At 44.4% G+C, this 16109-nt stretch overlaps 1 protein-coding gene across 4 annotated transcripts in view; it reads right to left on the bottom strand.

Moving 5' to 3' along the window:
- Positions 1-16109, bottom strand: part of PTPN5 (protein tyrosine phosphatase non-receptor type 5) — a 131309-nt gene that overhangs the window by 14365 nt on the left and 100835 nt on the right. For all 4 annotated transcript variants that reach the window (XM_073578274.1, XM_073578271.1, XM_073578272.1 and 1 more), the window contains 3 exons: positions 15659-15847; positions 4305-4400; positions 1430-1656 (listed from right to left, as the gene is read on the bottom strand). In XM_073578274.1, the coding sequence (XP_073434375.1) occupies positions 1430-1656; positions 4305-4400; positions 15659-15817 (482 nt within the window). In that variant the 5' untranslated portion in view covers positions 15818-15847. The remainder of the gene's footprint in view (positions 1-1429; positions 1657-4304; positions 4401-15658; positions 15848-16109) is intronic.

Here is a 16109-nt window from a genome sequence, read left to right on the forward strand (position 1 = left end):
GACTACTGTAATGCTCTATTAATTGGCCTCCCTCTCACTCGACTCTCCCCTCTCCAGTCTATCCTTAATGCAGCAGCCAGGGTTGTCCATCTGGCTAATCGTTTCTCAGACGCGTCCGCTCTTCGCCAGTCGTTACACTGGCTGCCAATTCATTACAGGGTACAATTCAAAGTACTTGTTCTCACCCACAAAGCTCTCCACAGTGCGGCACCCCCTTACATCTCCTCCCTCATTTCTGTCTATCGGCCTAACCGACCGCTGCGCTCTGCAAATGACTTTCGACTAACCTCTGCCCTAATCCGTACCTCCCACTCCCGACTCCAAGACTTCTCCCGTGCTGCGCCAATCCTCTGGAATGCTCTACCCCAAAATATTAGGACCATCCACAATTTGCATAGTTTTAGGCGCTCGCTCAAAACACATTTGTTCAGAGCGGCCTATCACATTCAGTAATCAAAGTCATGTTTGTGTGTGTGTAGCCCATTCACTATCTCCATCTAACCCCCACCCCCTGAAGATGGCTGGACCGTCATTGTAAATACATCATTGTAAATACAAACCTGTGCTTTGTATCCCCCCCACCTCATTGTAGATTGTAAGCTCCACGAGCAGGGTCATCTTATTTCGCTTTTATTATTGTATTGTTAACGTTGTTACTTATGACTGTTGTGTTTGAAACTGTTCAACTGTAAAGCGCTGCGGAATATGTTGGCGCTATATAAAGATTATTATTATTATTATTATTATTATTATTATTATTATAATACAGGATGTAACTCAGGATCAGTAATGTAATGTATGTACACAGTGACTGCACCAGCAGAATAGTGAGTGAAGCTCTGGGGTATAATACAGGATGTAACTCAGGATCAGTAATGTAATGTATGTACACAGTGACTGCACCAGCAGAATAGTGAGCCCAGCTCTGGGGTATAATACAGGATGTAACTAAGGATTAGTGCAGGATCAGTAATATAATGTATATACAGAGTGACTCCACCAGCAGAATAGTGAGTGCAGCTCTGGGGTATAATACAGGATGTAACCCAGGATCAGTAATGTAATGTATGTACACAGTGAATGCACCAGCAGAATAGTGAGTGCAGCTCCGGAGTATAATACAGGATGTAACTCAGGATCAGTAATGTATGTACACAGTGACTGCACCAGCAGAATAGTGAGTGCAGCTCTGGAGTATAATACAGGAGGTAACTCAGGATCAGTAATGTAATGTATGTACACAGTGACTGCACCAGCAGAATAGTGAGTGCAGCTCTGGAGTATAATACAGGATGTAACTCAGGATTAGTAATGTAATGTATGTCCACAGTGACTTCCTTGTTGCCTTGTTGGCTGTCATAACAAGGTCCTTCCGTTTATCTTTTTCTGGTGTATATCACATACAGTTTTGATCTACAGCTGAATTCACCTTTCCTGTAGGCCCACGGGTTTGACAGACAAAGTTCCCACATCTGTGTCGCCTCTGATATCCATCAAACAATCAAAGACGGGGGTGTCGGGCACGGGATCTAGGTCCAGGAATTCCTCCACTTTGTCATCCGTCCATTCCGAGTAGGTGAAGGAGGGCTGGCGGCTAACAGATTGGCGTCTGTCCTCTGACAAGACTGGTTCAGTGTGAGACTTCAGGTACCATATCTGTAAATTAGAGGGGGGAGAGGACAATCCGAAGAATAAATAAAGTGCCTTGAGAGGACTGGTGCCTGATGCGCTCGCTCTCTTGCGTACACACCGTCCTATTGCGCTCCGGTGTTTAGCCTTGCAGGCTCTGACTTTTATTCCATTTACTGAAAGTGCTGCAGTAGAACAATGTGGAAACAGTCAGCGCTCTGGAACATAACGAGGCGACACGAAGCCCTATTGTTGAGGGAATCTAAGTGTGCGCATCACAAACGGCAGAGGAAAAACATGCAAATGGCTCTGCAGCATCTGACGTGTCCTTGTCGCCAGCTGTAAACCTGCACTGGGCTGCGGTAAACAGAATTACATTTAGGTTCATGAAGCTTATTCACTGTGCCAAGGACTTACAGCCTTGCCTTTCAATTCTTCACCATTTTCAAGATCTCTGCTTGCCGCCGGTGAATGAGACACCCCCTGTTTGCATTCTGAGGCAGCATAGGAATACAGCTCTGTTCCTACAGATACAATAGTATCCAGAGTAGACAATGCTCTGTGATCTGCAGACTGATATGGGTCGCCTCCCAGGGCTGTGGGGTACTCGGTACTGGGCTGGTATCAGTGGGATGTGTCACAGCAGCAGTGACCCGGTTCGTGGCCCTGGGCGCCCAAGTACTGGGGGAATTGTGAATGGTGGAATAGTTTGTGACGCCACCTGTGGTGTTCGGCAAGTGAGATGTTAGGCCGACGCTGCATGCAGATCCTCTGGGACTGGTGATGGGTTGCAGCCAAGATGGTGAAGCTCCCCACAGGTGGAGCTGTAGCCCCAGGGCAGTGTAGATGTAGGGGGAAGAGGAGAGGCGCAGGCGGTGTAGAAGCTGGTACCCAGATGTAGCGGTGCTGGGTGTGTTGGCGCAAGAATCAATGGAGGACCCCAGGGCTTGTAGTTCCAAAGCTTTACTCACAGTCTGTAGTACACACAGGTGCCGGCCTCCGTGCCATGTCTTCCGGGTCAGGGACTCAGCCAACCTCAAGGCAAGATGGAATGCTCCCTTCCAACGCTCCGCCAACATGTGCCTTTCTGAACGTCTCCTCTTATAGCACCTTTTAGTGTGAAGATCTCCTAGTACTGAGTTACACAGGAGTTCCTCCTAACTGATGTTCCCAAGAACTCTACTTGTACGGCAGACAGCTGTAGCCTGCTTCGGGGACTCCTTACTCCTGAGTCCCGGCTCTCTATCCGTGTTGCTGTTGTGCCCCCAAGTCTTAGATGGGAGTAGTGCATTTACAGCCCACTACTCCACCGGTGTCTGCTGCAGAACCATTAGTGTCCATACAACCTCGGGGACCGGGCCCCGGCCTTGCGCTTAGAACTTCTAGGCAGGGTTCTTCCTCTAACTCACGTCCTCTGTGTTCCCTTATTCTGCTACATTCCGTACTCGTCTTTCTTTCCTATGGAAGCTCAGGCTTCAGTTCAATGTCTTTCTCCTTCCTTTCCTTTCCCGTGCCAGCAGACCTGGGTCACTCAGGTCTACTGCAGCACTCCTTCCTCCATCCCTCAGGGATCCTCTTTCCTCACTCCTCTCTGAGTGACTCTCTCACTGACTTCTCCCTCAGTCTCTCCGATTGAGTGACTGACCTAAATCCTAAACCTTCCCACTCTTTTATGCATTCTCAACTCCACCCACCTCCCAGCACGTTCCGTGTTCCAAGCAGGGAGCCACCAAAGGTGCTCTGCTACACTCTAAGCAAAGAGCCGCAATATAGCTTTGCTGAACTACCCTGTTGTGTAGGGTGCGAGTGTTGGAGCGTGGTCAGGAGTTCCCACCTTACCTGGATGGTGGGGCACCACACCTTAGGAGAAGGTGCAGTACCTCTGTGGCAACTGAGCCTCAGGGGCACCACAGATACATTTTTGCAAACTATCACTAAGAGTTGTGCAGCAGCTGATGTGTTGAGCTCACAGAGCATTATTCACAGCGGATACATCTCTCAGCTGAAAGCAGCACTAGTTCTATACAAAGTATACAGCTTGTCTATTAGTGTTCTCATTAATCCACAGCAAACAGAGATCTTACTGATGGGGATGCATTGATACAATACACAATGAAACGTCCTGAATGGGAAGACCGCTTTGCGTGTCCAGACGCTGAAGTTGGCCGGTCCCTATATTCTAATGATCTCTGTCCAGAGAAGACCCCCGACCTGATTGGAAAACCTCTACTTGTCTGCTGTCTAATTCATTGAACAGTCCTGAGAATTAAACGAAAAACGTTTAATAAAAGACGAATGTTTTTGATGCAATTTTACTTTTGTTTTGTTTTTTTTCCCATATTAGAATGGATGAAAAATGCTGCAAAAACGCTGAAAATTGAGCTTTAAAAAGCTTCAAAGGTTCAAATCTGCCAGGAAAAAATAAGCAGCGTGTGTTTAAGATTTTAAAAATCACATTGTTTGCTGGTACTGTAAAATGCTGCGTATTTTTTTTTGTTTTCCGTGGCAATAACACAACGTGTGAACAAGGCCTTACAGGATTGATCATTTTGGGAGGCATCTGCCTGCGTGTAGAGAAATACGTCTCCTTCCTCTTGATCAACCTGCTATTACTATATATTGGATTATATTCTAATAATATTAGTGGATTATTATGAATCCAAGTCTCCACATACCATGGTGCCAATCAATGCCACAACGAACAAAACGGTCACCAACACAGAGCCGGGCATCTCCACCGTCCAGAATCCACTCTGCAGGGTGGTTAAATCCTAAAAGAGAAGAAGTTGTGTAATGTCCTGTACAAAATCTAGCATGGGGGGGGGAGGAGGCAAGTAGGGGGAAGTGGTCCTGAGCCGCTTAGACGATGTGTCCACCCGGATCCTTCAAGGAGCACCACGCTCAGATGCATGTGTACCCAGGGCGGGGACATTATGGGGGGCATTAGTAATTGTGAATTGGGTATTTGGGAGGCATTATTACTTTTTGTTGAGCACTGGGGGCATTATTGTTGAAGGGCCACTCAGGAGGGGATAAGCCATCCAGGACAATATTACTCGAGAGGGGAACACTCAGCTCAATTAGGGGCAATCAAGAAACTATAACCTTTAAAGGAGCACAAAGAAATCACCAAGGGACATTATTACTATGTGGGGCAAGAAGAGGAGCGCTGTTACTGTTTTGGGTCACCGAGTAGATTAATGCTGTTATGCAGAGTACAAAGGATGGTACTTTTACTGTGCTGTGCGCAATTACTGTCTGCACTGCTTGGCGCTATCTATTATTTTGGGGCAGTATTTCAGTTTTTTTGTCTGAGTGACATTATTTTTTTGGGGAAAATTGTACAGTATTAAGGGAGGTGGCAACACAGCAGGAGCAGCAATGGCACAGAATTTGAGGACGGGGTACCAGCAGGATTGGTAATATAGGTGGAGGTGCTGGAAATATAAGAAACCAACTCAAAACCTTCTACGTCGTGGCTGGGAGAGGTCATCATGGTGGTCTGGGCCAGGCAGTACAGACAGGAAAAGTGAACGTCTCCCATCAGAATGTCACCTGTCACTGTGTATAAAATGTTTTCCGCCTCCCCCTGCTCTGATCCCTTAGCTACGCCTCTGGTCATAAGGAGATTATACATTACAATCTTACACTTTCCTCTTGGCTTTTCAGTTGTAATCTAACCTCTTCAACCTCCTACACTACTCTTCTGAAATACTCTTAAAACATATAAAATACACACCAATTGAATAAAAATAATTTTAATAAAAATATAGTGGTAGTAAAATAATTAAATAATCAATATTCAATGATGTGTCAGCTTGAATGGCCAACCATTCGAATGAACTGTACACAAAAAAAGAGAGACCCTGGACAAGAACTAGAAATATTAAATCATAAAAACAGCCATAATGAAGGGAAGATTTAAAATACCTTTATTAATGGCGGTACGTAGCATTCTACATAGAAAAGTGCTAGTGCACGAAAAAGATAATATACCATTAAAATAATAAAATATATGGAATCATCAGTATACAATATATATTGCTATCAGTAGTTCATAGTAATAAAGCAGCAAAGACCAAATGGGGCTTTTGAAAAAGTGACTAATAATCATACAAAGTGACCAGTGCCATAGTGTCTAACTAGATAATGACCAAACAGCCATATTAAATACGATATACAAATAAAGTAATATTAAATCACACAAAATAAAATGAATCATAAGGTGCAATAGTGCCAAAATTGTGCAAAAGGAAACAAGATGTAATTGATCAACAGGCCCTACACAGGGACGTGCTGCGATAAAGTAGAAATAATGCAATAATATAAAGTACCTGGGAGAGATGATATACATGCACAGTGCACCCCGACGCGCGTTTCAGTGTGACTCCTTAGTCAGGGGGTCACTGGTGATTCCATATATTTTATTATTTTAATGGTATATATCTTTTTCGTGCACAAGCACTTTTCTATGTAGAATACTACTTACCACCATTAATAAAGGTATTTTAAATCTTCCATTCATTATGGCTGTTTTTATTATTTAATATTTCTGGTTCATATCCAGGGTCTCTCTTTTTTTGTGTACAGTTCTTCTGAAATACTCTGCGCTGCTGTCGTGCCCTGTTCATTCTAGTATGTAACTGTCAGCTCTGTACCATCCCAGTGTACCAGCACACTCCTCCCCTGAAATACTCTGTGACTGCTCTTTCTAGCCAAACCTCCTCCAAGTTCAGCAAACTCTTGTCATAAAATTCTCTGTGCTGCTGGAATTTTGGTCAAAGGGGAGCAGCTTTACCTAGGAAGGTAACCTATCATCTATGTAACTTAAGATTCCCAGATTTAGAAGAGTCCTATTTGACATTTCTTTGTTTTTTTTCACCCAATAGTATGACCTTGTCCCATTTTGTCTGCGGTGGGTAACAAAAACCACTTCCATTGCCGAAAAATTTGCATCACACACAAGTACAACAATCTAGAAACCCTTTGAAAAGTCAAATTTTCTCCCTGCCACGGGGCAATATTTTAGGGAAGGGACCCCTCTAGTGTTCATACGGTGGTACTGCAATTTTAAAAGGGTTGTCCAGTATTTGGTAATTGTCATGTCCCACGACTTGGGAAATCATTTAATATTTGCATTGTTTGCGTTGCATCATCTGTTGCTAGGCAGAAGTTTGCCTTTCCCTGTATTTTGTCCCAACTCTCTCCCCGTAGTCCTGTGATGTATGTTTGTTCCCTCCCCTTATTATCCATTTTGTGATCGTCCCTCCATCTGTATGCATCTTCTTACATGTCCTCTGAAGAATATTCCTTTTTACCTGCTGCTTTCATCATAATACAAGAATTTCAGTTAAAGCATCCCTCTTTTCCTGGAGTCTTCTTACATGAGATCGTGGCTGAGTTAAGCTGTCTGATTAATCGGTATGAACGTGAGTACAGGTCGATACGGAAGGGGCCCAGAAAGAGAGGTCTATCCAGGCACCATACGTTCTACATATCCATGAGTCAGAATAGTAAAAAGGAATAACCTGCCTTCAGAGTCAGTAACTCAAGGTCTGTGCTGAATCTCAGTGGAAAAGGACATTTCCCAGATAGACTGTAACCCAGTTCCAGCCAGACCCCAGCGTGCATAGAAGCCACACACTGCAGCTGAACAGAGAGGAATATAACTCCCATCATTACACTGGACCCTGCAGCTGCTCCAGCATTAGATACAAAGTATCAACTCTGTGCAGAGTCTGTGTATTTCCTGTTGCTGAACAGTGAGAAGTATAACCCCCATCATCAACTCTTCCTGCCTGCAATCTAATCATGTCTGAAGCAAGGAATACAATGTCTCTACCAGACTTGCAAGCACAGGAAAGAGACCCAGACCCCCATCCACCATCTAGCGAAAGGGGAAAACGTACAGTCAAGCCCACATGGAAAGTCATGGAGAATTTAGAGACTGCAAAATGTGAATTATATAGTGATGTGTCTTCAGTATGGAAGAAAGTGCTGAGTCATATAGACACTGCATCAAGGCCTGCTTCTCATGAGTTACCACCAGAGGGAGTCCTAGAACAATTATGCACAGCATACCAAATGTATATGGAGAAGAGTGACCAATATATTATTCTCCTGAAGAAACTGAATCTCCCAGAGACTTTAAACGAATTGCAAGGTTTCCAGCAGCTTAATTCTGAAAGAGACTGCACTGTACGTGACATTAAAGCCAAGATAGAGGCTAGAATCGCACGAACACCAGATGCATCAACTCGCTCATCCAAATCGTGTAAGCACTCAAAACGTTCATCTAGGTCAAGTTCATCAAAATATTCTACTCTTACTGAGCAGCTTATAAGAGCACGTGCTAAGGCTGAAACTACTAAGGTACAAGCTGCCTTTGCACAAAAGAGAGCAGAAATGGATGCAGCTGCTGCACAAAAGAGAGCAGAAATGGATGCAGCTGCTGCACAAAATAGAGCAGAAATGGATGCTGAAGCGGCACGCATGGAAGCTCTAGAGAAGGAATGTGAGCATGCAACAGCCATGGCAGAATTAAAGGTACTCGTGCAGGCTATCAGTGGGAGTCAAAGAGACAGCGTCAGTTTGTGTGAAATGGAGGCAGAAGACCCTATCGAACGCACAAGAGACTACGTACTAAACCAAGATGGCGAACCGCAGATCATCACTAACACTCCTGATGGTGTTGACGCTTCTCCTGAGCACCAGGATGCCGATCCACTTACAGAATCCTGCATTCAAGGTCAGTACAATGCTCCCAAACTTGAACTTCCTTCATATTCCAGTATGCGCCAAAACCCTGCATCTCACCAAACTCCACAGGCTAATACCTACATGCAACCCAATATGCCGGCAGGTCATTATACCCTCGACAACCACACAGTGCCACCTCCACATGTAGCAGAAACTATACCCACCAAACCAGTTGCTGGACTAAATGCATATGCCACTCCATACTTCCCCATGTTTCAAGGCCAAGACGTCTCCACCTCTATGTACAACACCGCTCAGCCTACAATTGTGCATCCTAAGTCAGAAAGAACAGACATGTCCGACTTCGCAAGGTACATGATTCGCCGTGAACTTACTAAAACCGGTCTCACAAGGTTCGACGACCAACCTGAAAATTACAGAGGTTGGAAAAGTGCCTTTAGAACCGTAACTAGTGACCTCGGCATCACTGCTGCGGAAGAGCTGGACCTGCTGATCAGATGGTTAGGACCACAATCCACAGAGCGTGGCAAGAGACTCAGATCTGTACATATCAGTAATCCGACGGCTGGTCTCATGGCTGCATGGGAAAGACTAGAGAGAAACTTTGGCAGTCCAGAAGCCATAGAGGATGCACTGTTCAAGCGACTACAGAGTTTTCCAAAGATATCAAGCAAGGACAGTTCAAAGTTCCTAGAGCTCAGTGACCTGCTGTTAGAGCTCCAGCTGGCCAAGGCAGACACCCACCTACCTGGCCTCAGCTACCTGGACACTGCTCGTGGAGTAAACCCCATTATCTCCAAGCTACCATACAATGTACAAGAGAAGTGGACTGCAATAGGGTCAAAATCCAAGAAAGACCATCAAGTGTCATTTCCTCCGTTCTCCTACTTCTGTGAGTTTATAAAAGACATTGCAGAGCGTAAGAACGACCCAAGCTTTTCCTACGGAGAATCCAGTGGCCCAGCTTCACCTCCCTCTAAATACGTGAGCACACGCTCGAATGACAGAAACCGCAGGAGTCCAGTTTCAGTGAAGAAGACGGATATTCTTCCCTTACCAACATCAGCCCCAGGCAAGAGCAACAAGGGTGAAAAGATAGAGAACCCAAATCGTGAGTGTCCCATCCACAAGAAACCACATCCCTTAAAAAAGTGCATCGGCTTCAGGAAGAAACCGCTCCAAGAACGCAAGGAACTTCTAAAGAAGTTTGGGGTATGCTACAGATGTTGTGCTTCTACTGAACACTTTGCTAAAGACTGTAAAACTACAATTAAGTGTATGGAGTGTGACAGTGAGGATCACGTACAAGCACTCCACCCATACCGTCCTGACTCTACACGTACTCCTTCCCCCACCACGAGCCATGACGGGGAGGACGCAGCTCAAACTGCAAGTCATACCACAATATCTTCTTCATGCACAGAAGTCTGCGGAGAAGGTCTCTGGGACAAGTCTTGTGCGAAGATTTGTCTGGTGAACGTATATCCCAACGGTCACCCAGAGAAAGCCGTGAAGGTGTACGTCCTCTTGGATGATCAGAGCAACCGATCACTTGCAAGGTCAGAACTCTTTGATATGTTTAACTTAAAGGGAAATGCTTACCCTTACACCTTAAGTACCTGCAGCGGTGTTACAGAGGTCTCTGGGAGAAGGGCCAGTGGTCTTATAGCGACATCCCTCGACAACACCGTAGAGATACCCTTACCTACACTTGTCGAGTGCAACCAGATTCCATCCAATCGAGAAGAGATCCCAACGCCAGAGGCTGCTCTTCATCACCCACATCTCAAGGGGATAGCAAACAAGATACCAGCCCTCAACAACAGCGCAGATATCCTGATTCTGCTTGGCAGAGACATTCTCCGGCTGCACAAGGTACGTCAGCAAATTAACGGACCACACGACGCACCATTTGCCCAACGCTTTGATCTAGGCTGGGTAATTATAGGCAATATTTGCATACTCAAGATGAGACCTAATAACATCTCCTCTTACAAAACACACATCTTGCCAAATGGTCGCAGCACTCATTTTCAGCCATGCCCACATCATTACTGGGTGAAAGAGAAAGTGAGCAACACCAAGAGGCAACAGGAATCCTTCAACAACATGAACATGCTCCAGCCCTGGGACGAAAACCTCGGGTCAACAGTGTTCGATTCCACAAGCGAAGACAAAAAGTTAGCACCCACAAGGGAAGAAAAAGAATTCATAAAGGTTATGAACAAAGAATTTGTTCAAGATGACTCCAACAGTTGGGTAGCTCCTTTACCCTTTCGTTTCCCAAGAGCGAGATTGCCAAACAACCTGCAGCAAGCAACTGCAAGGTTCTCATCCTTAAAACGTACCCTAAAGAGGAAACCAGAAATGGAGAAGCATTTCATTGACTTTATGCAGAACATCTTTGACAAAGATCATGCTGAACCTGCGCCACCACTGAAGGAAGGAGAAGAATGTTGGTACCTTCCATCCTTTGGTGTCTATCACCCTCGCAAGCCTAACCAGATCAGAGTGGTGTTTGACTCCAGTGCTCAGTATGAAGGCCTCTCTCTCAACAACCTGCTACTAACTGGACTCAACCTGAACAACAGCCTCCTTGGAGTATTGATCCGCTTCAGACAAGAACCTGTTGCTATAATGGCCGACATCCAGCAGATGTTTCATTGCTTCATCATGAAGGAAGACAGCAGAAACTATCTTAGGTTCCTATGGCACAAAGACAACAATGTCAACAATCAAGTCATAGACTACCGGATGAAGGTCCATGTCTTCGGCAACAGTCCTTCACCTGCTGTGGCGATCTACGGACTGAGACGGACAGCCCAGGAAGGTGAGAGAGAGTACGGATCCGATGCTCGTCAATGCGTAGAGAAGAACTTCTACGTAGACGACGGGCTCAAGTCCTTGCCCACAAGTGAAGAGGCAATTGACCTACTCTCCAGGACACAGGAAATGCTATCCACATCAAACCTCAGACTCCACAAGATCATCTCTAACAGTCAAGAAGTAATGAGCGCGTTTCCATCTGAGGACCATGCCACGAACCTAAAGGACCTCAACCTAGGTTCTGATGTTCCTCCCACACAGCGCAGCCTTGGTCTACTGTGGGATATCAAACAGGACACCTTCACCTTCCAAGTGTCGCCCTGTGACAAACCCTTTACCAAACGAGGAGTCCTATCTGTCATAAACAGCATCTACGATCCTCTTGGGTTTGTAGCATCCATCACTATTCAAGGCAAGATACTGTTAAGACAGCTCACTGACGAGAACACTGATTGGGACACCCCGCTTCCAACTCAGAAACAGCAAAGGTGGGAGACATGGAAGAAGTCCTTGAAGTTCTTAGAGCAACTCCAAGTCCCACGTTGTTATTCTCCAATGATTATTACCCCAGCTACACTTCTTACACAGAAGATTGGAGCTGCTACAGTTCCTCCCGGGAATTTCGATAACAAGGACATTTACAAACGTCAGTGGAAGCAAGTACAACACATAGCTAACGTGTTTTGGCACCGTTGGAAGACCGAATACTTGCACCTGCTTCAAAACCGTCACAAATGGCAGACACCCAGTCCCAATCTCCAAGAAGGAGACCTTGTCCTCTTAAAAGACAAAGAGGCACATCGTAACGACTGGCCAATGGGTCTTATCACCAAGGTCATGCCCAGCGAGGACAGAAAGACTCGTAAGACAGAAGTTAAGGTGACAAAAGGGGGCTCTACCCAAACCTTCTTCCGTCCGGTCACTGATCTCGTGCTGCTTCTACCAAAGGAGGACGTGACATGAACTGAACATTGCTCCTGGACGTTGCTCACGGCGGGGAGCATACCTACTCATTCCCCAGTTTTATTGAACATTGACATTTTCCATTGGATTGAACTTTGAACATTGCCATTGGATTGCTGGGTTGGTGGAAGAGTTGGCATGTTTGCGGCTTCCCCAATCCGAAGATGGGTTTAATAGACTTGGACTTATCTTCCGGTGTGATCTACGGGTCAACAACAACGAGTTGGACTTTAAATATGTTTGATGTTTATTATTGCATACATGTTTTTCTTTTCTCTTGTTTTTCAGGTTCGAACGACTTCGAAGAATTAAGAACATCGTGAAATCCAAGGATTTCAGACGGGGAGTGTCATGTCCCACGACTTGGGAAATCATTTAATATTTGCATTGTTTGCGTTGCATCATCTGTTGCTAGGCAGAAGTTTGCCTTTCCCTGTATTTTGTCCCAACTCTCTCCCCGTAGTCCTGTGATGTATGTTTGTTCCCTCCCCTTATTCTCCATTTTGTGATCGTCCCTCCATCTGTATGCATCTTCTTACATGTCCTCTGAAGATTATTCCTTTTTACCTGCTGCTTTCATCATAATACAAGAATTTCAGTTAAAGCATCCCTCTTTTCCTGGAGTCTTCTTACATGAGATCGTGGCTGAGTTAAGCTGTCTGATTATTTGGTATGAACGTGAGTACAGGTCAATACGGAAGGAGCCCAGAAAGAGAGGTCTATCCAGGCACCATACGTTCTACATATCCATGAGTCAGAATAGTAATCTTTTTGGAAAATGCCAACTGTGTGACAACCTAAATACATAATAAGTTCAGATCGGTATTTTATGAATATTTCAAGATGCAATTGATACCGACATATCTGTAATTATTGTTATCTTCTAAAGTCTTCCTTTTCTTCACTTACAATAAGGCATTTTTGGGTAAATGTATCTGACCAGCAGCATGCATTGTCCCGGACACAAGGTGCGCGCTTCCACATCAATCACATTAATCAGAGTCTATGACTCAGGGACTGATCATATTTGGATCCTGGGGATGGCTTGCAGGCTCCAGATGGTCTGTATGAAAATCTCATTTTGGATCCATCTGGAGGATGATGATGTTTGCAATCCGTCCCCACTATTGCATTAAGGATACACTCCAGCGTGGCAGCTACTAGTGTATTCTTACACACCGCAAACCGAATTACAAGAGTGCAGGCTGGTTAATAAGCTTTTGCATCCATCACTGTAATTTTGCTCATTTCCCCGAGAGCTGCGCAGAATGGCGGTGACGTTGTGGTAGTGGGCTGCAGTACAGTATGGTCGAGGGGGGATACAGATTTGTACTGATCAGCTACAATGCAAAGGATCAAACTGAGCCCCCAGCCCCTGCGTCTGTGTGGCCCTTGTCTTACCTGGACACTGTATGCAATTAAAGAACATCTTTTAGTTTCCGTCACATGTAAAAAAAAAAAAAAAACTTCTGCATTCCCCATGACACAACAATTCTGGAGCATCTTTGTTAGAACTCTATGTTGTGTCGTTCTTCTGTTATTCCTCCTGGAAATTTAGCGGGTAAAAAATGACAATTGGGTTTTACCAGTTAGGGGTGTGTTCCTTTAGTCTGGATGCTATCCAATCAGTGCAGCCAGTGTCAGACACGCCCCTTTTGACAAGAGGGAACAGTAACACCCAGTTGTCAAACTCATTCATAAATTTCGAGGTGGAATATTAGCAGAACAGCAGAATTAACCCCTTCACTGATGTGTGATGTACATATACATCCCATGCCAGGTGAGGGTGTGTGAAGGGGACTCAGGAGCTGCACCCACTGCACACATGGCAGGTGTCAGTTGCGTTACACAGCTGAATCTGCCTCTACCAGCAGCGACAGGAGCTAGTTCAGATTGCTTCTGTTTAACCCATCTGACAGCGAGATCTGAAACAGCCATCCGGGTGGCATACCACTTTAGGCATCCGATAACAACCCCACAATGTAATTTCAGGGTCCAGATGGCTTGCTGTAGCAGCCAGGGACCTGCTGAAAAAAACCCATGACAGCCATCTTGTTACTTCTCTCTGAATTCCATCATTTACTCTAGAAACAATCTAAGGATCAAAGGTCTAAGTGCCCTAATGGGACTAAACATATAAAGCAAACACATTTTTTTTTTTAAAAAGTTTTTAAAAAATATATACCGGTATATAAAAAAAATCCCCAGCTTAAAAATAAAATTTAAAATTAAAGAACCACCATGGCAAATACTGCAATATCGAAGAAAAAAAATCATAATTTCAGAACTGACGTAATTCAGTCACCATGACTCCCTACAAATATGCAATAAAAAGCAATAGAAGCATTGCATGTACTCAAAAATGGAGTAATAATGTCAGCTTGTCCTGCAAAAAGCAAGAGCTCCGACAGGGCAATTGACCTAAAAATAAAAAAGTTATGGGTCTCAGAAAACTATGATTCTATGATTCTATTGTATTGTAAAACAGCATAATGGAGACACAAACTGAAATGTGTTTTTTAGAAAGTTCTAAATTGTTTTAAAGCTATGAAATAAATATTTCAACAAACCATTTTTAGCATATTATATGGTTAAAATGAATGCTAAAAAACCAAGCTATTTAAAAGAAAAGACACTTTGGGGGGGAAATACAAGTGCAACTATAATAGTGAGGTTATAGGTCCTCTTTAATAGGTGCATCATGTATTATCTGAGCATGTTTGTATTATATGGGGGACGTCATGGAGAAATGGATTTTGTAGGGTTTTTATATACCTATTTTAGACCCAAGCCTAACTCTAGCCTTTAAGCCTAAATCCAACCCTAACCGTTGCCCTAACCCTAACACTAGCCTTTAAGCCTAAATACAACCCTACCCATAGCCCTAACCCTAACACTAGCATTTAATCCTAACTTCAACCCTACCCATAGCCCTAACACTAGCATTTAAGCCTAACTTCAACTCTACCCATAGCTCTAACCCTAACACTAGCATTTAAGCCTAACTTCAAATCTACCCATAGCCCTATCTCTAACCTTTAAACCTAAATACAACCCTACCCATAGCCCTAACCATAACACTAGCATTTAATCCTAACTTCAACCCTACCCATAGCCCTAACACTAGCATTTAAGCCTAACTTCAACTCTACCCATAGCCCTAACCATAACACTAGCATTTAAGCCTAACTTCAAATCTACCCATAGCCCTAACACTAGCATTTAAGCCTAACTTCAAATCTACCCATAGCCCTAACACTAACACTAGCATTTAAGCCTAACTTCAACTCTACCCATAGCCCTAACCCTAACACTTGCTTTAACCTAACCCTAACACTAGCCTTTAAGCCTAACTTCAACCCTAACTGTAGTCTTAACCCTAACACTTGCTTTGAACTCATTGTCAAGCCTAACCATAGCTCTAACCTAAAACATTTTTGGGCGTCCCCAGGCAACTGCCCCTCTGCCACCGCCCCACACTGCAACACTGACTATATCATACCGGCTGCATCTGACTTACCAATATCTGGGAAAGGACGAGCAGACAGATACTACCCCCAATGGTCAGTATGTTCCACAGCGCGGCCCAGCTGTACTGAGTGTCCCTCTCCATATCCTGTGATGGATCCATCCCAAGCTGCAGGTTGTGCTGCTCATCTGCATCGTCCAAGGAGCCCATGTCTGCAGAGGATGTCTGTCATGGATGGACCTGGTCACATAAAAAACGAAAAGGAACACAGCAGGATGAAACACTACAGAGAGGATCATCCTGATTGCGTACACCTTGCCGTGGTAGGATGGCTTTTACAGTTTTTTGGTTAAATTATGTCAACCAAATACCCCATGTTATTTACATGTACTATTACTATTTACTTACTACAGGGGAATTGCTCACTGTTTTTATCCTAGGTTTTGTCTGTAAATTAAAGATTTTAGGTTTAGAAAGTAAGGTTTGTCATTGGATCGAAAAC

The sequence above is a fragment of the Dendrobates tinctorius genome, unplaced genomic scaffold (assembly GCF_039654945.1).
Source record: "Dendrobates tinctorius isolate UK_male_01 unplaced genomic scaffold, ASM3965494v1 ptg000059l, whole genome shotgun sequence".
Lineage (NCBI taxonomy): Eukaryota > Metazoa > Chordata > Amphibia > Anura > Dendrobatidae > Dendrobates > Dendrobates tinctorius.